The 21486-nt window shown below is 38.1% G+C and overlaps 1 protein-coding gene and 1 pseudogene across 2 annotated transcripts in view; one reads left to right on the forward strand and one right to left on the reverse strand.

Annotated features, from left to right (window-relative positions):
- Positions 1-21486, reverse strand: part of SLC9A8 (solute carrier family 9 member A8) — a 63438-nt gene that overhangs the window by 39585 nt on the left and 2367 nt on the right. For both annotated transcript variants that reach the window (XM_011365983.2, XM_023534061.1), the window contains exons 3-5: positions 15999-16079; positions 4642-4700; positions 150-233 (exon numbers count right to left, since the gene is read on the reverse strand). In XM_011365983.2, the coding sequence (XP_011364285.1) occupies positions 150-233; positions 4642-4700; positions 15999-16079 (224 nt within the window). The remainder of the gene's footprint in view (positions 1-149; positions 234-4641; positions 4701-15998; positions 16080-21486) is intronic.
- Positions 11594-11708, forward strand: LOC111743666 (annotated as a pseudogene).

The raw sequence follows: 21486 nt of genomic DNA on the forward strand, positions 1-21486 counted from the left end.
GGCCGTCCAGTCCGGCTTCCACCACGCATGCCCAGGACGTTCGCACAGAGCCTCCACTGCTAAATTAACACCCAGGCTTTTAAGGAACTTGCCTCACCAACATGGGATGCCATCCAGACCAGAAATACTACTGTTTGCCTGAGTCTTACCTTGTGTAATGAATATCCTGACTCAAATATGATAGGCGGAAGCAACAGGAGGAAAAACATATTTGGACGAAACATCTCTTCTTCCTGTAAATAAAATGGGTATTTTAAGAGATGTGGAATGTGTGTAATTAAGAAATAAATCCATCAATGAAGAGCCAAAGTAATTCTCTCAGGACCTGGCCCAGTGCAAACATATGATGTTTAAACAACTACCTGATAATAAAACCAAGCAGGAAGAGAGACACCCACTCCCCACAAAACAAACAAACAAACAAACAAAAAAACCCAAAATGTACATTTAAAAATATAGGACAGGAAATTTTAAAAGGTGACCAGCAAAACAAGTAGCAGAATGAACTGTTTCCAAACACACAGTGGTAGGATTTTTATTCTTTACTAAGAAAATTAATTTTAGTATAAAAAACATTTCATTTCTAATAGAATGCTTTCAAAAGTAACTCTCCAAATTGTAATCTTCCAGGAAAAAGGTAACAGTAAGCCCTAAAACGATCCACTTAGAGCAAGAGTAAAGCCTACACATGTTTAAAACAGCCCTGCTTTTTCTCTGCCTGTCACAGACAACTCTGCCATTTTCCTAAATTTGACTACGATAAATGAGTGCCCCGCCTGATGCCCTCATGACTTGAGACAAAGTTATAAAGCGAGTCCCTTGGCATGCTTTCAGATTCGAAAATTAAGTATAATTATGAAAGGCATTTCTAGAATGTGGACATTTTGGGGTGGATGAAATAGCACATTCATTTTCTACAGTAATATATCTCTCTGATTGTTGTTGGATTGGGGAAAAATACGTATTAGTTTTCAAGCCCAAAATGATTACATGTAACACACAGTCTATTAAATACTGTAAAATCAGGCTCTTTTTCATATGAAAATGTCCATCCCACAATCCTCACAGTCTGATTTCTTGTCAAAATCCCTATTTGAAAGAATGATTAAATGTATTCTTACAAATGTACAGCTGTTACCATAAAGACTAAAATAACATTCAAATAAGGCTCAAAATAGAAGCAAATGACAACCTCTGAAAATGCCTTATTAAGTCTTAAAATAACTGCCCGTACAACAGACTCATGACTCAGACTGGGACCATGTGAAAAGAAATGGGCCGAGCTCTGTGTTTTGTGGGGCAATCAATTCTCAGGATCTGTGCAGTGGGCCAACCATCGTATAGATTCTTTTGGAGTTTCAGGAACTAAATGTCCCCTGGGAAAAAGGAGAACCCGCCTTCAGTGGGTTGCACAGTGTCCTCCAGCCCCAGTTCACATCCACCTGGAACCTCGAAATGTGACCTCATTTAGAAAATGGGTCTTCGTAGATGGAATTAAGGGAAGAATCCAGATGGGATTTATTTGCACTGGATTAGGGTAGGTCCCGAACCCAATGGGAGTGTCCTTACCAGGGACAGAAAAGAACACACAGACACAGAGAAGAAAGTCATGTGAAGACAGACTAAGGCAGAGATACGAGTCACGCGGCCACAGCCAAGGAATGCCTGGGACCAGCAAGGAAGGGTTCTCCCCGAGAGCCTGGATTCCCTCCGTAGAAGGAGTGTGGCTCTGCTAACACTTCGATTTCAGACTTCTACCCTCTGGAACTATGAGAAGAAATCTCTGTTGTTTTAAGCTGCCCAGTGTGGGGTAATATGTTAAAGCAGCCACAGGAAATGCATATACCACCTGACAGTGAATAATATTACAAGAAGGTCCCCGGTTCCTTCTGGCGACATCTCCCCCCAAACAGTCTGAGATGATTGTAGGAGGAACTTAAGCAGACTGACCCTTTCTGATTCTTTTTCAATCCCAATTAAGTTAAAGACAACTCAGTCCCGGTGCTGCCACGTGCAAAGCCCCTCTCCAGTGTGCTGATCTTTCATTTTGACAGAGAGAACAGGCTTGATTGACCTCAGAGGCTTCAGGAGGCTGAGGTACTATTTTGTTTTTATCATATTTATTTATAAAAACAATACTGGTTTTCCATTGAAAACAGTACTAAGATGCTTCCTTTAAAATAAATGTATACAGAGTACACCAATGTTCATAGCAGCATTATTCACAAGAGCCAAAAGGTGGAAACAACCTAAGGGTCCATCAACATATGAATGAATACACAAAGTGGAGTACAGGCCTACAATGGAATGTTATTCAGCCAGAAAAAGAAAGGAAATACTGATGCCTGATATGACACGGACAAATCGAAAACACAACATGCTAAGTAAAATGAGCCAGACACAAAAGGCCGAATGTTGTATTATTTCACTTATATGAGGGACCTAGAACAGGCAAATTCATAAAGACAGAAAGTAGAAATGGGCTACTAAAGAAATAGAAAATACTAAAAGAATAGAAAGTAGGGAGAGGAGAATAGGGCGTTGTTTAATGGGTAGAGTTTCTACTTAGGATGATGAAAAAGTTCTGGAAATAGTGCTGATGATTATCCAATGTCGTGAATATATCTAATGCCACTGAATTGTACACTTAAAAATGGCTAAAACGGTAAGCTTTGTTATGTATAATTTACCACAACAAAAGCTTTTCTTAAAGAAAAAAACTTACAAAATGTATATAAATATAAAAGCAAGTTGATGTAAAGGACTATACTAAGCATACGACAATACAGGCAGAAGGCAGGCCCAGTGAGACAGTCTGAACATAGGACTTCATGGAGGGAAGACACCAAGCTGCATTGTTTTTCTCATCTCCAATCACTCCCTGCAGTACCCGGTTTCCAAACAGGTGGCCTGCCTCTCACTTGGGCTTTCCACAAACACCTGTTCCTCCAGGAAGCCTGCCCCAACTGCCCCTGCCTAGAAACTTTGTCCTTTTCTGAGGCCAAGCCCTGGTTGTCTGGATGGCTCTTCGGACACCTAATTATATTCGTCACCCAACTTCAGTTCATTTGTCTGTACTATTAAATGTATTACTATTATTTCAACTTGAAAAGAAACATCCGTTGAAAAATAAATTTGATAAGACTGAAGCTCATAAAACTAAAAGTGAGAGATAACCTCCCCACTACTCCTATTACTCAGAACAGGGGTCACCAACCCAAAGGCTCCCTGGGGCCTAGGGGATTACCAGGGGAAGAGCAGCTCAGTGCCTGGATCTTTGCTGGGCAGAATGTGGGCCTGGTGTTTAGAGAGCTTCTGCTTTTTAAAGAGAAGCTAGAAGTTCAGATTTTTATGTGAAATTTCCAGGATTTTATATAGATTCATAGTATTTTGAAATCAAACAATTTTTAATTGTTTTAAAATAAATTCCAATTTTGATCAACTGATTTCAAATCAAATCAAACAAAATGCATTAGGTGCGACGTGTACACATCAGGCTACAACCAGCCCAGGAGTAGAGAAAAGGTTCCAGTGTGCACCCACAGTGAGGATGGTTACAGTTGCTAAGTTGCAGGAAGGCAGAGGTACCATCCCTGAAGTGCTCCAGGGGGGCCGGCCCAGCCCCCGCTGAGAGGGGTTCTATAATATTAGGGGTTGAATATATATTTGAGAATTTATTTAATACATACAATAATTCCCGAATATTATTTATAACAGTTTCAAATTGTTTTAGGTCAGACTAGACAGCTTGTTTTGCAAATTTGATACTCTACAGTTTAATAGGTAAGTAATTCCCAGCACCTAGGAGATGCGACAAAGTAGGAGGGGCTCAAATGTTATAAATTTTCACCATACAATTCTTTAATATTTTGAAATGGACCTTATTTCCATCCACAAAATCAATTTTGTAACACGCTTTTAATCCCTCTACTCAATATGGATGTTCAAGTTTAAGTTGAAATTCAAGTTTCAATTAATCTCTATACCACAAGATGATGCTCATGCTCTCATGACCACTGTGTAAACATAAAGGTAGAGACATCCTCAAGTTGAGGACAGCACGGTGCGGGGGAGAAAATATAGAATACACAGGGCCAAAGAGTCTGGACACATGACTCGACTCAGCCACTTTCTAGTTCTGTGACGTTGGACATGTCTTGACTTCTTTGAGCGTCGCTTTTTTCATCTGTAAACATATGGTGATAAGAATACCCAATCCACCTCCCATGGATGTCATGAGGACGACGTGAGCTATGGTTTGTAAGGCATTCAGTGAGCTCTACAGTGCTGGACAAATGTGTTTTCTTATTCTCAACTGTCAGAATGGAATTGAGAGCAATAAACATTGCTTAATGTTTAATGCTAATTAGAGCCTTTCTCTAAGATTATAAAAATCTGTATAAATAACAAAACATAATATCGAGTGCTCCCATGTTAACTTGAAGCAGTGTGAGATTTATACTTTTTTAAAAAAAAGTCAGATGTAAAGATATCAACTCTAACAGAATGTTTAAAAAAATTAATGGGATAATATAAACTTCACTGATAAGAAAGCCACCATAACCATAAGTGTTACTAAAATTAAGAACAACTAATAAAAATTGTAATTATGTTAAAAAATGAACAGTTGGGCAAACCTACCTTCCAATTTGCCAGTTTTTTAAACTCTATAATTTTTATAACTGCTCCCATGAGAATACCTAGAAGAGAAAATGTACAGTTTAACATAAATTTAAGGTATGAGAAAGATTACTCAGGTTTATTATTTTAGAGAAACTGAATATTACTATTGTCTCTAAATGGCTTTTATGGATTTCTACAAGTTTTATATCTGAAAACATAAGAATGGAAATTAGTGTGAAGTTTAATGAGTCACATGAGTTTCTCACCTACATCTCAGGCAAACAAACTATAATGAAGTCTACAAAAATCTTGGGGGAAAGAAAGCTTTACAAAATAAGGCTCAAGGACAGTCTGCCTGACCCGGAAGATTTTTGTTACATCCTATTATTTTTGTTACACCTATCCATTTTCACTGTGAAACACTTTGCTCCTTATTCCTATCATTTTCAAAAAAGATCCAAGATCACTTTCTGAAACTCAGATGGCAGCTCTATGTAGCGTATTTAGAAAGCTGAAAATAATCTGAAGTAAAAATCTCTGAAATTCCTGGAACAAAACAGACCATCTAAGTTCAGGCATGTTTCCATAAAGCTGACAGGCTCATTACTCCCTCATAAAGAACCTACCAAAAATAATTCTCAAAGAAGCATTGTGGGTACAATTTATGATTGCCTGTTACTCACCAGAAAAATGATTCTTAACCCTGTTGGATCATCAGAATCACCATGGAAGCTTTTTATAAAATAAAGACACCAGAGCAGAACTCCAGACCTACTAAATGGCAATCTCTGCTGGGGGGTGATACAAAGCAAGTCTGAAGACCATGGTCACAGCCACTTAAAGACGAAAATGCCCCTTTCCCCTGCAGAGGAAGGAGCTTTTCCTGTCAACAACAGAAGGTTGAAGAAACACATCTTATTGGGTGGGGTGAAGAGACAATACTGGAACACAGCAGTTTATTAGGAAAAGGAGCTACGCTAATGTCAACTGCCATGGGGAAAAGAGATAAGTAATTTTAACTTCATAAACCTCCATACTATTTGAATATTATTAAAACCATAATAAAATTATTGTGAAAAAGAGACCAAGACAAAATAAATCTGAGCTATAAAGAGAGTCGATGACCATATTTTCAGAATAGGAGTTGTACATTCACTCGCCAGTGGCATGAAAGCACTGATTCTAACCCCTCTCCAGCTAGAGTTCCCCACGTGCTTCTTTTTCTTTATCTCTCTAAATTGTGTATACATTTTGAGTTTTTATGTAAATTTTTATTAACCAAATAGTTCATGAATACTTTGTAAAATATTATAAAAAAGACAAAGGTCCCTTTTGATGAGATCCCATCCCCTACTCTCATCTTCGTTCTCTCTCTCCCTGCCTCAAGGTAGCCAACCATCTTGATAAGTTTGGGGAATATTCTACCATACCCTTCTCTATCTTCTCACATATGTATATTTAAACATATAGTACTGGGTATGTGTGTGTTTATGTACATACAAGGCACACCTGTGTATATGTATATAAAATCATGGTACTGTAATGTATCTTTCTATTCTCTTCTGTTTTGCTCAGTGTTAAGTCTTGAGCTATACGCAATAATACATCAGGGATTATTACATGTAGATCTGCCTCATTCCTTTTAACAGCTCTACAGCATAGCATAAAAATGCCACAGATTGAATAAATGTTTCTCCAAAGAAGACATACATATGGCCAATAAGCACACGAAAAGATGCTTATCATAGTCATTAGGGAAATGCAAATCAAAACCACAATGAGATATCTCTTTGTACCCACTAGAATAGTTATTAAAAAAAAAAGAAGGAAACGAGTGTTGGCAAGGATATAGAGAAATTGAAACTCTCATACATTGCTGGTGAGAATGTAAAATGGTGTAATTGCTGTGGGAAAACAGTCTGGCATTTCCTCAAAAAGTTAAACTGAGTTACCATATGGCTCAGCAATTCTACCCAACAGAATTGAAAACGTACCTTCTACAGAAACTTGTACATGGATGTTCATTAACAGCATTATTTGTAATAGCCCAAAGGAGAAAAGAACCCAAATGTCCATCAACTGATGAATAGATAAACAAAATGTGGTATATCCATATAATGGAATACTATCTGGCAATCAAAAGGAATGAAGCACTGATACATGCCGCAATTTCGGATGAATCCTGAAAACATGCCATGTGAAAGAAGCAAGACACAAAAGACATATTTTATGATCCGTTTATATGAAATATGGAACAGGCAAATCTCTAGAGACAGAAACGGTTGTCTAGGGCTGAGGAGTAGGGCTCTGGGGATGAAAGCTAAAGAGTTTCTTTTTGGAGTGATGAAAATGTTCTAAAGTCGATTGTGGTGATAATGGTCATGCAATTCTGTGAATATACTAAAAACCACTGAATTAAGCATTTAAAATGTGTAACTTGTATGGTATATGAATTATATCAGTATAACGGTTATCAAAAAAGTGGCCACAGATTATATGATTCCATTTATATGAAATGTCCAGAACGGGCAAATCTATAGAGATGGGAAGTAGGTTAATTGCCAGAGGACGGGGGAAGGTGGAAGCGGGGAGTGACTGCTATTGGGGAGAGGGTTTCTTTTAGGAAGGATGAAAATGTCCCGGAGTTAGTGGTGGTGGTAGTTGCACCACTCTGTGAATATACTAAAAAGCAGTAAATTGTACACTTTGAAATTATGAGGTTTATGGTATATGAATTGCATTTTAATTTTTTAAAAGTCACAATTTAAACTATTCTCCCAAGATGGCTGTCCCCAACTGCTTGCTGTTAACAGCAGTGCTGCAATGAACACGCTTCTTTGTGTGTTTCCCTAAGGCAGATCCAGAGACAATGAATGGCATGAACATTTTTATCTCTGAAAATGCTGCCAAGTTGTCCTCTAAAGTCACTGTACGGATTTACACCAGAGCAATTCCCACAGCCTCACCAAGCCTGGGTGATCATCAGTCTTTAACATCTCTGCCAACATGGTGGGCAAGAAATTGTACTTTAAGGTTTCAGTTTGCATTTGCAGTCAATCTGCATTTAGTGATCATTACTGATTACTAGGAAGGTTGAAACTCTTTTCATGGTTTCAGATTTCATTTTTAAAGCTAGTGTTTTTCTGCCCTACTAAAACCTCAACTTTGTTTTTCCCTTTGTAAATGTATACCAAACTTTAATGCCATGATTAACATTTGTAATTACATATGAAGCAATTACATTTGAAAATCAGTAGTTATTTTATTGTCTAAGCTTGTTCGTATATTATAATTTATGAGGCACTAGGAAGCTTTGTAAAATATGATGTGATATTATTATTACTACTATTACTATAATTATTACTTGAGTAATCTTTTTGAGATGTCCTAAGACTAAACTGTGGCATAGCATTAAATTGACAAACTACTTCTTTACCTTTGGAGACTGAGGTTCAATGCTAGGAGAAATTAATTTATAAAAACCCACACAACTGGCCACCAGATGGAAATAATGCCCTAGATAAAATTTTGTATATTCCTATCAGTAAAAAGAATTTGAGCATGTACCTTCAAGTTACAAATGTTTATTAGTCTAAAAAAGTGCTACTATAGTAAAAATATTACTATATTAATATTAAAATATATTAATATAGTTAATATTAATATATTAATTGATGTATTAATATATTGATGATATAGTGATATATATACACAAAAATAGATTGTAAAAAAGTGAGATTAAAATGAAATAGAAACAGAAATGCTACTATTTTCTTTTGCTCCCAATGGATCTTCATGCACACACCTCAATATGGACACTATTGGATTAAAACAAAACATCAGCAGCAATTAATAATTATTTGTTGAGCCTCTTTGCCCAGCATTTGTCGCTTTAACTTATTTTTAATCCTCAAGAGAATGCTATAGGTAGGAAGGCGCAGAGGATTTAAGAAGCTTGGTCTTGACAGCTCAGAGCCGGCAAGTGACACTGGACTGCTGGCTCCCAGCTGCATTCTCCACCTCACGACACTAAAGACACAGGGAGACGGCACTGCTGCTCTGAACCACTAACACTCAGCTCTCCCAGAGTGCACTGCTGGCCCACCATTATCACTGCAAAATAGGAATGCTCCTGATAATGAACGTTGCAGGAAAAATGCTTAAAATGTATTAAGTATAATAATCAGGTTACAGAGCAGTATCGAGACCATGATCCTAGCTCCCTTAAAGATATATATGCACACACATATATTTATTTATTTGTACTGTGTTAAACACACACACAGACATGCACACACACACTGTGCCAGACATTGTGCTAAAATATACTTTATTTATTTATTTATTTGCTTATTATTTGTGCTATTTATTTGTACTAATGTATACAATATGTTATTCTGCTCATTCTCACGATTAGCCTATAAGGTAATAAACCATAATAATATAGATGTTAATGTTAAGAGCAGCTAACAGTTACTGACTACTTAACAGGTAGGCAGTACACTAAGTGATTTTTATGTATTACCCTGTTTCGTATCTGCAATCCTATGAAGCAAAGGTACTGTCACCTGCATTTTACAGATAAGGAAACCACGGCTAAGGCTCAGCATCACTTAGCTAGTACATAGCAGATCTGGAATTGTTTTAAAAATAGCTATTTTAATTTTATTTGATTATGTAACAGATGCACATGGTACAAAATTTAAAGGCACACAACAGTATCCAGTGAAAACCTGTCTCCCTTCTACCTATTCCTGGTTCCTTTCCTCCTTCCCAGAGGCCACCAGCGTTCCCAGTTTCTTGGTTACACAGTATGTTTCTTCTGAGAGTGTCTGTACATTTGAAATCACATATGTGCATATAACAGACTTTTTAAGGCGAATGGTAATATAGTATTCTCATTCTTCTGTTCTTTTTAATTTACCACTACATCTTGGAAACCATTCCATATCAATACATGAAGAACTTCCCCACTTTTGTGAACGGCTGCAGTGCGCTCCTCTGCAGGAAAGCGCTACCCACCACCGTGTCCCCTCGCAATGAGTCCTCAGGTGTTTTCCAGCTTCTGCTCTCACTGCCACTCCTGTCTGAGTAAGCACATCATTCTCCGTGTGTGCGGGTATGCACAGGACAAACTCTGAAATAGGGATCGCTAGGCTGAGAGCACAGGCATTTTAAATTTTATAAAGAGCTGCACGTCACCTACAGCTGTTATATCTCTCCTTATAAATTTCAGCTTAAAATATATAAACGGCAAATCAGCCCAATATGGCCAATGAAAATACATATGTAAGCTTAACTAATACGTGCAAAGGACAGTAAGAAGGAAAGAACCCAAAAAGTGATATAAACTCAAACCACGTAGTCATTGGGAGTTCCTTATGACAGATGACAGAGGAGGAAAAAACCTGAGCTTGGTTTATGGACGATTCCGCCAGCCTGACCTTGGTCACTTCGACGTTTGTGCAACAGGCTCACGAATACAGCAGCCATGATGGCAGACAGAAGCTATGCAGGGCCCAATAGCATGAACTTCCTCTCATTGAGGCTACTCTAGTTACTGCCACTGTTGAATGTATGACTGGACAGCCACAGAGACTGGCACCCATCCCCTGATGTGGTACCATCCCTTGAGAAGTTCAGCCAACTACATGATGGCAACTCGATTACATTCAGACCCCTTCCATTCATTCTGACTAAGACTGACACGCACACTGGCCGGCATGTCCAAGGGCCCCTAAGCGTGTGATCCACCAAAGTGGGCCTCCACACAACAGGGCATCAAACCAAGAGACTCGCTTTATGGCAAAGGAAGTGCTGCACTGGGTATGTGGCCATGGGCTCCACATGGTCCTGCACCATATGCCACGCCGCCTAGAAGCTGCCAGCCAGCCAGAGTGGTATGATGACTTCTTAAAGATGGAGCTGAGGCGCCAGCTTAGAGATGACAGCCTGTGAGGAATGGAGCGTTCCTCCTCCATACAGCATACTCTTTAAACTAATGGCCTTTATAAGGTGGTATGTCCCCAACAGGCAAGGAAGGGTACAGCACGCAATGGGTAGAGCAAGGGTGGCCCCACTCAACATCACTCTCAGGGAGTGGGGACTCCTACTTGGGAAATTTCTGCTTCCTTAGCCTGAAACTTTAGGCTCAGTGGGTTGAAAGGTCCTGGCTCCTAGAAGGGGACATTACCACCAGGGCTCACATGCTAGGATTTACAAGGCTGCTTCCCAGTCACTTTGGGCTCTTTGTGCCAACAGACCAGCAGGCCTAGAAACAGGCTGCCATGCTGGCCGGAATGACTGATGCTGGCCATCATGAGGACACAGATCTCTCACTACACAACGGGGCAAAATGTAATATAATTCACTTATGCAATACTTTTTAACCATAGTGATTTTTTGAAAATTCTTTAAAATATTGTTAGTGTGTTTGTCAGCTATAATTATAGAACCAAGTTATACCATAATAAGGTACTTTTGAAAATCCGGTCGTTGAATCTACCATTTACACTCAGGTAGATACTACCCCAAAGATACTCTAAAGGACAGAAAACCGGCCAGTGAGATGGGAATCAGACCTCAGAGCTGTCTGTCTGTTTTCTAGGAAAAGGCTATTTATGTTTTGTTTTTAAAACAGCTTACTTTTTCAGAGGAATGTTATCCCTCACTACTCTGCAAAGAACATTTATGTGGTGAAAGAAGAAATTTATAGAAATCAACCCAAATACAGCAAGTTTCAAAATGCAATTCTTTAACAACCTTTTCTCTTTCACACTACCACACTATTCTGGCATAGCTGGAGGATTTAAGGATAAAATGAAACTAAAAGATGATAAGATGCTGAGCCAAGGGAAGATGACCATAAAACTAGAAAAGTCTGGACGTGGTCCCATAGTGTAGCAGTTAGCACGTCTGCTTTACATGCAAAAGGTCCTGGGTTCACGCCCCAGTGGAACCACGGTCCATGGTCTACAGCCATGCCACCCTGAACAAGCTCGATGTCTGATCTTGGAAGCTAAGCAGGGTCGGCCTGGTTAGTACTTGGATGGGAGACCACCTAGGAAGACCAGGTGCTGTAGACATATAAAAAAACCCAAAAAACTAGGAAAGTCAAAGCAAGACTCCAGGCAAAAGCAGGAAGTTATGACACATAAACACACAGTTGACTAATGGCAGCAAAACTGCACACAGCGTTCCAGGAACAAACTGTCATGTCTGATCTGTGTTTTCAGAAACATGGAGGCTAAAAGTCTGTGCTAGCACTCTTCCTTGGAATGTGACAGCCTGGAAAATCCTTAGAGTCTAATGCAATCACTTCGTCAATTTGACAACCAATTTTGGCCTTGGCCTCCAAGACAGCTACTCTAATACCAACACTTTAATTAATGCCTGTTTCTTCTTTAACAAATCAAAGCACCTAAGATTCAGGGAGCATTGGACATGGGACATGTTAAGCTGCATCAGTGTTGGACTCTGACAGTCTAAAAACTAATGAAAGCTGTTATAGTTACAGTTAGGAGTCTCCCTTTACGTTTCTTTAAAAAAAATTTTTAGAACTTAAGTATAATTAGAATATAATTACTGTATCTGCTTTTTCCAGAATTACCTTTAGTCGATAACTCAGGAACTGAGTGATTTTCATCATGTTCCACTCAAAACCCTCATTGACCAAAATCGACCCAAAGAATACTATTCTTAAAAAGAAAATTAAAATCCTTTAGTCAAAAGAAGGAATTAATAAAACTAAAACCACAGAGTTAAGACGGTTACGACAGGTGGGCATTTTTGTGTGTATCCTATTCACTCAATGATCCAAGTAAAATTAGGATTTTCTTTCAGCAGTATTCAGGCTAAACATTGGTATTGGAAAGTCAAATTTCCAGCCCTTACTTAATCTCATTCTGGCCTCTCCTTGCTCTAAAATAAAGTATGATTATGAAAAAAAAAAAAAAAAAATCTCCTGATTTTGCTATATACAACAGAGGATAGTGGGCAATATAATTATTTCATTTTCTTTCCTTATAAAGTTCAGCCTAAAATATATAAACAGTAAATCAGTACAATATGGCCAATGAAAATAAATATGTGAAATTAACTAACAAATGTAAAGAATAGTTAGAAGGAAAGAACCCCCCAAATGATATAAACTCAAACTAAGTCATCTAAATGTATATGGCTACAAATGAAGAGAATGAATTATCATAAAAATAGTTGAAATTGTCAACGAAGAAGATTTTTCTTTTTCTGTATAGCTGTTAAACATTTATTTTTTTTTTAAAAGAGGCCCAAACAACAGAATTTAATATAAAAAGCTTTGAACAAGAGCCAAAGAAATCTCTAGAACTTCACATTGATACCCTGTTTTTCTAAAAAATGAAAAAAGTCTCGACATTCATTTGAAAATACAATAAAATAGAAGGGAGAAAATCTGCTTTTAAAGTGAAGACAGTCCTTTTTCATACCAACCATTTCTTAGGAACTCTGCTTAACTATCACACAAAAGGCCAACAACGTCTCTAAATGACTGCAGACTAAATAGTAACTTCTGGCTAGAAGACGTAGCCTAGGAAGACTTATCCTTGAAAGAATGAAAACCCCATTTTCTCTGGCAGCTTTATCTAGGTTCTTTTTTGACACAAAAGTTAGAAATTTTGAAATGGTATATATCTCAATATTTTGTTACACTTTGCTCCAGTCGGGGAAGTCCTCCTTCAATTTACATAGCTTTATGAAATGCAGGACTATTTTGATAGCTTTGTCAGCTTTTCTAAATCCCAACCAAATATCCTCTAATAGAATAAAAACTACTTTCTGAACCCCAGCACGCTCCCCGGAAGTGCTCTTCGTGTTCTAATCACCTGAGTTAGCAAATAATTATTGAAAACGAGTCTTAACTTTCCATCATCCGTCCCAACACCTGGATGTACAGGCTACAGTTATTTCTACAACATCAGTGAAGAAATGAACCTTGTGGATGGAGAGCCCTGGCTGACCCCCGACTCCATTCCACTGCATACCCGGTTCTGGGGTGGCCACGTGGTCAGAGTTTATCTATAACTTCTGGTGGAACCAGGAAGAAGAGGCCACCTTTCCCACTCTGATTACTACTGTAAAGATAGTGAGCCTGAAGCTATAAAGGCCTGCCTGAGAGTGAAGCCAAAACAAAGGGAAGCACTGTTGAGAAATGGAGAAAAACTGAGTCCAGGAGACTCCATCCAGCTACAGCCGAAGCTAACATCACCTGTAGTTTTTTGGGCCAATGGGTGCGTAACTCTACCCCCGCTGATTTATTTTCTTTGAGTCAATTTGAATTGATTTTGTCCCTTGAATGGAGACAGTCCTATATCACTTAAGATGTTTTTGGCTGCAAGTAGAAGAATACCTGACTAAAAATGGCTTAAACGATACATGTTTATCATCTCATATAACAGGCAGCTCTGAGACAGGTAGCTTCAGGGCTATCGATTCAACAAAACAAAAGTGCAGTCAAGAATCTGCTTCCTATCTGTCCCCTGGGCAATCTTTAGCATTCTGGTTTTGTCTCTGAGCCACAGTGACTGCAAGATGGCCATCGGTGCTCCAGGCATCACATCCTCATACAACTGGCATCAAAGGAAAGGAAAATTACTCTTTTTATCAGAGAGGAAAAAGATTTCCCAAACCCACCACCAAGCATACTTCCCCTTGGTCTCACTGGCCAGAACTGGATTTCATATTGCCTTGCTGCCTCCACAACTCTCAACCAATCTTTGGCAAAGGAGAATGGAATCATCGTGATGGTGAAGACCAATCTTGACTCAGAGGGGACCATACTCCTTGAGCGCACTGTGGCAAGACACCTGATCAAAATAAGGGTTCTATTACGACGGAAGAAGGGAGGAAATAGCTCTTGGGTAGGTAACCGACAATGTCTGCTATAAGTCTTAATACGAGTACAGGTGGTCAATCACTTGCAGTTGTCCATTCATTCAAGAGACAGGGCAGAACTTGAAATTCCAAACCAAATGATCGAAATCATCATTTAAATTTCCATGTGCACAATACCTAAATACACACAAACTATAGTTCTTTTTCTATGAAAACTGACTGCAAAACTGTAAATTCCTCAGGATGTTTTTTTTACGTCTTTACTGAATGCCCCAGAATAATAAGTATTAGCTATGTTGGTTATTTTCCATGTGTTTAACATCAGAAAAAGAATGTTAATGAATGGTCCTCCATTTCTTAGAGCTCTAGGGCTATCTTGTTAGCTTAGGTCGTTAGAATCTGCGAGGATATGCAGCTGAAGAGTTTGCAAAATAGAGAACAGGAATTCTGAGTAAAACTGGTTCCCAGCTCTTTACTGAAGATCAATACTATCCCACGGTGCCTCTTCCTTACAATATGGAATCACCTGGGGGTCATGAGGCTTAAAGGAGATGGCAGTGCGGAAGCGCATAGGCCAGAGCCTGGCACTCAGTAGTACTGTGATGTCCAGGGAAAACGTAGGAAGGGCGGTAGGAATGCAGGTGGTGAAAGGGGAAGGAGAATGAACAGAGCCTGAGCGTCCATTTCCAAAGCTAACCTAAACCACGGAATTACTGAATATACTAAACAAGATCTAAAAGGCAAAGAAAATCAACTTATCAAGCATCGGTGATAAGAAAAAAATCAAATATCATCGGTCGGTAAGTGGAAACTAGTAAAAGTAACTACATTATGATAACGTGATGAAAGCTTTAGCTGACCTTGGTAAAACCTTATTTACAATGCCTTAAGCATCCCCACCCACATTTTTGTCTTGATCTTAGTAAGATCTCTGCTTCTTCCTTCACTAACCACTTCAATGAACTTGCATGTGAACTCACATGTTATTACACCAACTCATTCACTCTAAATAGAGGCTAATTATCTTGAGTTAATTGCCACAGGAAACAAGAGAGGTAGAATGAACAGAATGCTCTCTGAAGACTTTAGATTTGACTCCAACATTAAAGTGAGCCATTTCCCCTTCCTAAAATGTGATGCGAGAGCCCCTTTTGGCTGTAAAATTCAGTGACTCTATGAATTAAATGTCAATTATTTGCCTTAGTTCAGCTGGATGTCAGCATAGCCTAGTAGCAGAGGTCAATGTACCCCTAGAAGTAGAAAAGGCCTTCCAGCTGTGTAGAGGGGCTTCTATGTGACCTTTATAAGGTCATCATCCCTCTCTGAGCCACGGTGTCCTCATGTGTAAAATGGGATCATAACACCCTCATGGCTCGTTGCAGTGAGGATTAAATGAGATCAGGTATGTCCCACATCTCTTGTGGTTCCTGGCAGTAGGGAGGCACTCAAAAAAAATGACAGTTACGGCTACTGCTTTCACTATAGAACCACCAATAAGCACTTACCTAAAGAAACAACAGCAACGCTCTCTGGCAAGAAATGTAATCTGTATCGGATCAGTAAATGCACCAATATGATGCAGATAGCTGTGGGAAAAATAAGACACTGTTAAAATTTTTAAATGATAAACACTAAGTTCAAGGCAATAGTTACTTCTGGAGGGCTACCAAGAAAATGGACAACTGTCAATGACACAGAAAACCTCAGTGGTATTTTCAACCTCTTATTCCTTAACCTGGAGGTAGACTCCCAGTGTTTATGACATTTTCTCCATAAATCCTTCCAGACTCGAATTAGTTTGTTTTCCACTGGTTATTGAAAGAGCATCAGACACCTTTATTTTTTTCTAACTTTAAACTTTATACAACTATTAAAATTATTCAAATTTCCCTGATTCTGAGAAAAGATCTCTAACTTTTTTGAAGTAACCATCAACTGGAAAACTACGCGGTGAGGAGAAAGTCAATGAAATCAATCACTTTTAGGTATGTATAAGTGCGACAGAATATGTTGAAACGAAGCATTTTGCTACCGTGTGGCCGGTTCTCCTTTAACATAAGCAAGGGTGTTTTATAAACAGAACAAAGTAAATACTTTGGTTCAGTGATAAGAACATTAGAGATCTAAAGATGGGGCACCTGTTCTCCAGCTGGGCACTGGGGCTCCCACTGGTTGAGGGCTCCCCATGAGTAAGGCACTGCACTGAGCAGTTCCAAATGCTCTCATTCGACCCCCAACACCCCTCTTAACTAGCCATTATTACTATTATCTCCTTTGATTTTAGATGAGAAAACCGAGGCTTAGAGGTAGGTGCTGGAGGGTGGAGCCAGATTCCAATCCTGTGCCCTTAAACCATGGCATCTACCACCTCCCTCGTGGCTACCTTCATTCCTCAGTCCTCGAAATCAGAATAACATCTGACTTTCCCCACAGAAATGTTGTCATGAAAGAAAAAAAAGAAACAAAAGGATGTAAAACTATTTAACAGGAATAAGTATTTCTGGACCAAAAAAATTAAAAGTATACTTTCACATTAATAATTCCTAACTCTAACTTCATGTTTGTGTGCATGTCTTTTTTTAGGCACCTATGTGGTATATACCCTCATCAATCACTGTGTTATCGTAATAATACTAAAATAATTCTCATGGTTTTTTTCCTTGTAAAAAGAAATGTTTAAACAATCTGCATGGCTGTTAACTGGTCACATTGACAAATTAGATATCTTTAGTGCCACCAAAAAGCACCAGGTGGCCAGAGAAAGGAAACAGTTATAAATATAGAAATTTTGTCCTCCTTTCATTCTGTGCTTTAAACGATCAATCTGTGGTGTTATTTTATTATAAATATTTAACCTAGTTAGAAAAATCCTACATTAAAGACTAAGGGCAAGAAGAAAGTTCTAGTACATAAGCACATTATGTGACCTAAGAACGTGTCTGCTAGCTAAACAGGCAGGCACAGGAGCACAGAAGTAGGTAGATAACAGATTAGGGAGCTGAATCAGCTTCCGCTCTTTCTTGGCACCAATCTAGGTGAAAAATACTGATTTGAAAAGTTTAAATAAATCAAACAACTACTTGCACCTTTAAGAGCAAAGAGGAAAACTGTCTATCAACAGAGAGAGCTAAATATAGGGTTCGGGGAACGGTCTTCAGCCATTAAAAAAAAAATGAGGTCTGAAAAAAATTCAACGGAAAGGGAAAAATTTTTTGTAAATCACATATCTCATAAGAATCTAGTATACAGAATATGTAAAGAACTCATAACTCAACAACAAAAACAACACAATTAAAAATGAGCAAAGGACCCGAATAAACATTTCTCCGAAAAACTATAAATGACTGATAAGCATATGAAAAGATGCTCAACATCAGTAGTCAGCAGAAAAATGCAAATCAAAATCGCAATGAGATACAACTTCACACTCATTAGATGGCTATAATTGAAAAACAAAACAAAACAAAAAAGGAAGATAACAAGTGTTGGTAAGGATGTAAAGAAACTGGAACCTTTGGGCATGGCTGGTGGGAACGTAAAACCGTACAGCCTCTGTGGAAAAACTTGGCAGTTCCTGAGAAAGTTACACACAGAGTAACCATTTAACCCAGCAATTCCACTCCTAGGTATATATCCAAGAAAAACAAAAAGATAGCCACACAAAAACATGTATATACACAGATGTTCATAGCAGCATTACTTACAATAGTCAAAAGGTGAAAACATAAATGTCCATCAACTGATGAATGGATAAACATGTGGTATATCCATACAATGGAATATTATTCAGCTATACAAAGGAATACAATTCTAACACATGCTGCAAGATGGATGAACCTTGAAGACATGATGCTACGTGAAAGAAGCCAGACAGAAAAGATCAAATATTGTATGATTCCATTTGTATGAAATATTCTGGGTAGGCACATTCGCAGAGAGAGAAAGCAGAATTCTGTTTATTAGAGACTAGGGGGGAAGAATGGGGAGTGACTGCTTTTAATGGGTATTGGATTTCCTCTTGGGGTGATGAAAATGTCCTGGAACTAGACAGTGACGAGGGTTGCACAGCACTGTGAATGTACTAAATGCCACTGAATTGTACACTTTAAAGTGGTAACTTTTTTATGTTTATTTTACCATATACACATTCTTTAAAAAGAAAAAAAAAGGATGAGGTAGATAAAACACACTAACATGCAAAGATCTCCAAGACATTCCATGAGATGAGAAAGCAAGCTATAGGACACCATTTATATTAAAACAAACTCCAAGTTATATGTGCCTGTACTGTACGTGTCTGTGTTCTAAATGTGCAAATGTATAAACACCAATACATGTTTTCAAGTACACCTGGAAAAAAAAAAACAGCAAGAAGGGACAAAAACTTCTCTGTGGTATGGAAGGTATGCATACCACAAGTTAGGTGCTTCCAATTTTTCATGCCTGAAGTAATAATTATGGAAACTACATTAAAACTTAGACATGACAATTTTAATAATTCCAATAAATTTAATGGCCCATAAAATGTATGCGTTAAATCATACTAATTGCTAACTCTAGTGCAAGTTAATAACAGTGACTCACTATTGTTTCTGCAGTCAGAAATCAGCAAAGGTAAGTATAAGTTTACTGACTTCAAGCTTCTAAAAGTCAAAAGTAACTAGAGTTTTGGCATCCCTTCTTAACAAAGAAGAATGTTAATGTAACCCTTCAACATGCTATGGGACACAAAAGTTACCACTTGATTGGATTTGACTAACAGAGTAAACAAAAGTAGCAAATGTGTTTCAGGTTAGTAGTCCCTGAAGTCTAGAATAAACTATGGACTAATTTCCTTCAGTTTATTAGAGTTCATGTATTTAGTGAGTCAGCAAGTTACCTATGAACAGTAATTTTTTTTTTTACTTTACCAGATTTACATCTAATCAGGAATAAACATACAAGAAGCATACTGTCTTGGTAATATACAAGAACACAGGAAAAAATGCCTTCAAATTTACTTAAAAAGCATTCCATTATGCGAATACATTTTGACCTACACATAAAAAGTGGAGATATCAACTCATAAACTGCTAAGAATCTGATTAGGTGAAAATGGAACCTATCTGACATTAGTGGGACTCTAGGGTCTAGGTTTATGATCTGTTTGAAGAGAAGACAATCCAAGAGAAATATACAGTACTATTAAATATAGCTCAGGCTTTTCTGGCCCCAAACATGTATTAACACTGGGCAGGTTTTGCCTGGATGAAAAAACACATTATAAAAACCTGTTTTGTGGTCTCTGGCACAAAATAATCTTACATGCTCCACACCCTGAAAATTACTTTGAAAGTCTTACTTATGCTTTTCACCCTCCCATGAAAAAAAAGTGATTACAAAAGTTTTTCCGAGCCTTTTATATTGTCTAACATGTCAAGCTGACAACAATGTGACTCATAGTACTCCTTCAGAATTAAGAAACCAAAGATTTCTTGATCAAGAAAAGAACTGCTTTTCTTCTTTTTATTCAGCTACTACAACAAACGAAAAAGAAAACAAAACAAGAGTCCATGATTGCTGAAGTAATTTCCTAGAAACGGAACTGAATGACATTTACAGGGTAAAAAATTACCTGGGTATTTTAAATCTCTATGGGACATTTACACTTGGGCATGGCTGGTGAGAATGTAAAATGGTATGGCCTCTGTGGAAAAGTCTGGCAGTTCCTGAGAAAGTTACACATAGAGTAACCATTTAACCCGGCAATTCCACTCCTAGATATATATCCAAGAAAAATAAAAACACTGCCCACACAAAAACGTGTACACAGATGTTCATAGCAGCACTATTTACAAGAGGCAAAAGGTGGAAACGACACAAATGTTCACAATTGATGAATGGATAAACACAATGTGGTATATCTAAACAATGGAATATTATTCAGCCATACAAGAGAATACAATTCTAGCACGTGCTACTACGTGGATGGACCTTGAAGACAAGATGCTAAGTGAAAGAAGCCAGACCTAATAGTTTTTTTTTTAATCTATGAGAGACAAAGTGGAGTCCTAAGACTTTAAATAAAACTACTATATTATTAAAATTATTTGACTATTAACAATCTGAATATAAATGTGAAAGAAGTGACACTTTCTCTCAAAAAACAGTTCTAATAAATACTCTGCACCTTGCAGTCCGATTGCACTGCTCATACTTCTGAAAAGATCCAATTAGAAATATGACTAAGTGTCATTAAGAACAGAGAATGTAAACATGCCAACTTCACTTCTCAAACAAGAGTTTGGACTTGGGTCAAATTTTAAGCCATTTTGTCCATAGTCAGCTAATCTGAAGTGGTTATGCAGTTTCAACTGGATTTTTTGTTTACCACAGTTTTCTACTGTCTATAATCTCTGGGAGGCACTGAAGTTATTGCCTTTTATATAAACTTCTTGATTGATGTCTGGTAACCTGGATATTAGTCTCTAGTTTCCCAAACCCCAGGTACGTCCATTGCTTAACCTTGTTGGGCCTAAATTTTCTCATCCGTTAAAGGAGAAGGTTAAACAAAATGAGCTTTTAAGTATGAGAGAGGGAATTTGTTTAAAGAAAAATATTACATAAGTAAATAACAGCACTGATGGTATACAGATATGCAAAAGTCATGACCATGGTTAAAGGAATGACAGGTTACAGACAACAGTGTGCTAGGGCAAGGGTATCTGATCTTTTACTGAGTGGCAAACCTTTAAATAAACTTTTACATGTAACCTTAATAGACATGTGACAAAATACATCAGAAACTCAGATGCCCTCCCATTTGACTCTCCATACCTCCTGCTGCCACCACCACCACCACTGTGCATGCACACACACGTGTGCACACGCACACACACACACAAATTCTCTCGCCCTCTCATAAGCAGAGCTTGAAATCCTCTAAACTAGATGTTCAAAGTTCTTTCTAGGTCAAAAATTCTTGAACTCTTTCTTCCAAAGGACATCTAAGGT

Source organism: Pteropus vampyrus, unplaced genomic scaffold, assembly GCF_000151845.1.
Source record: "Pteropus vampyrus isolate Shadow unplaced genomic scaffold, Pvam_2.0 Scaffold117, whole genome shotgun sequence".
Lineage (NCBI taxonomy): Eukaryota > Metazoa > Chordata > Mammalia > Chiroptera > Pteropodidae > Pteropus > Pteropus vampyrus.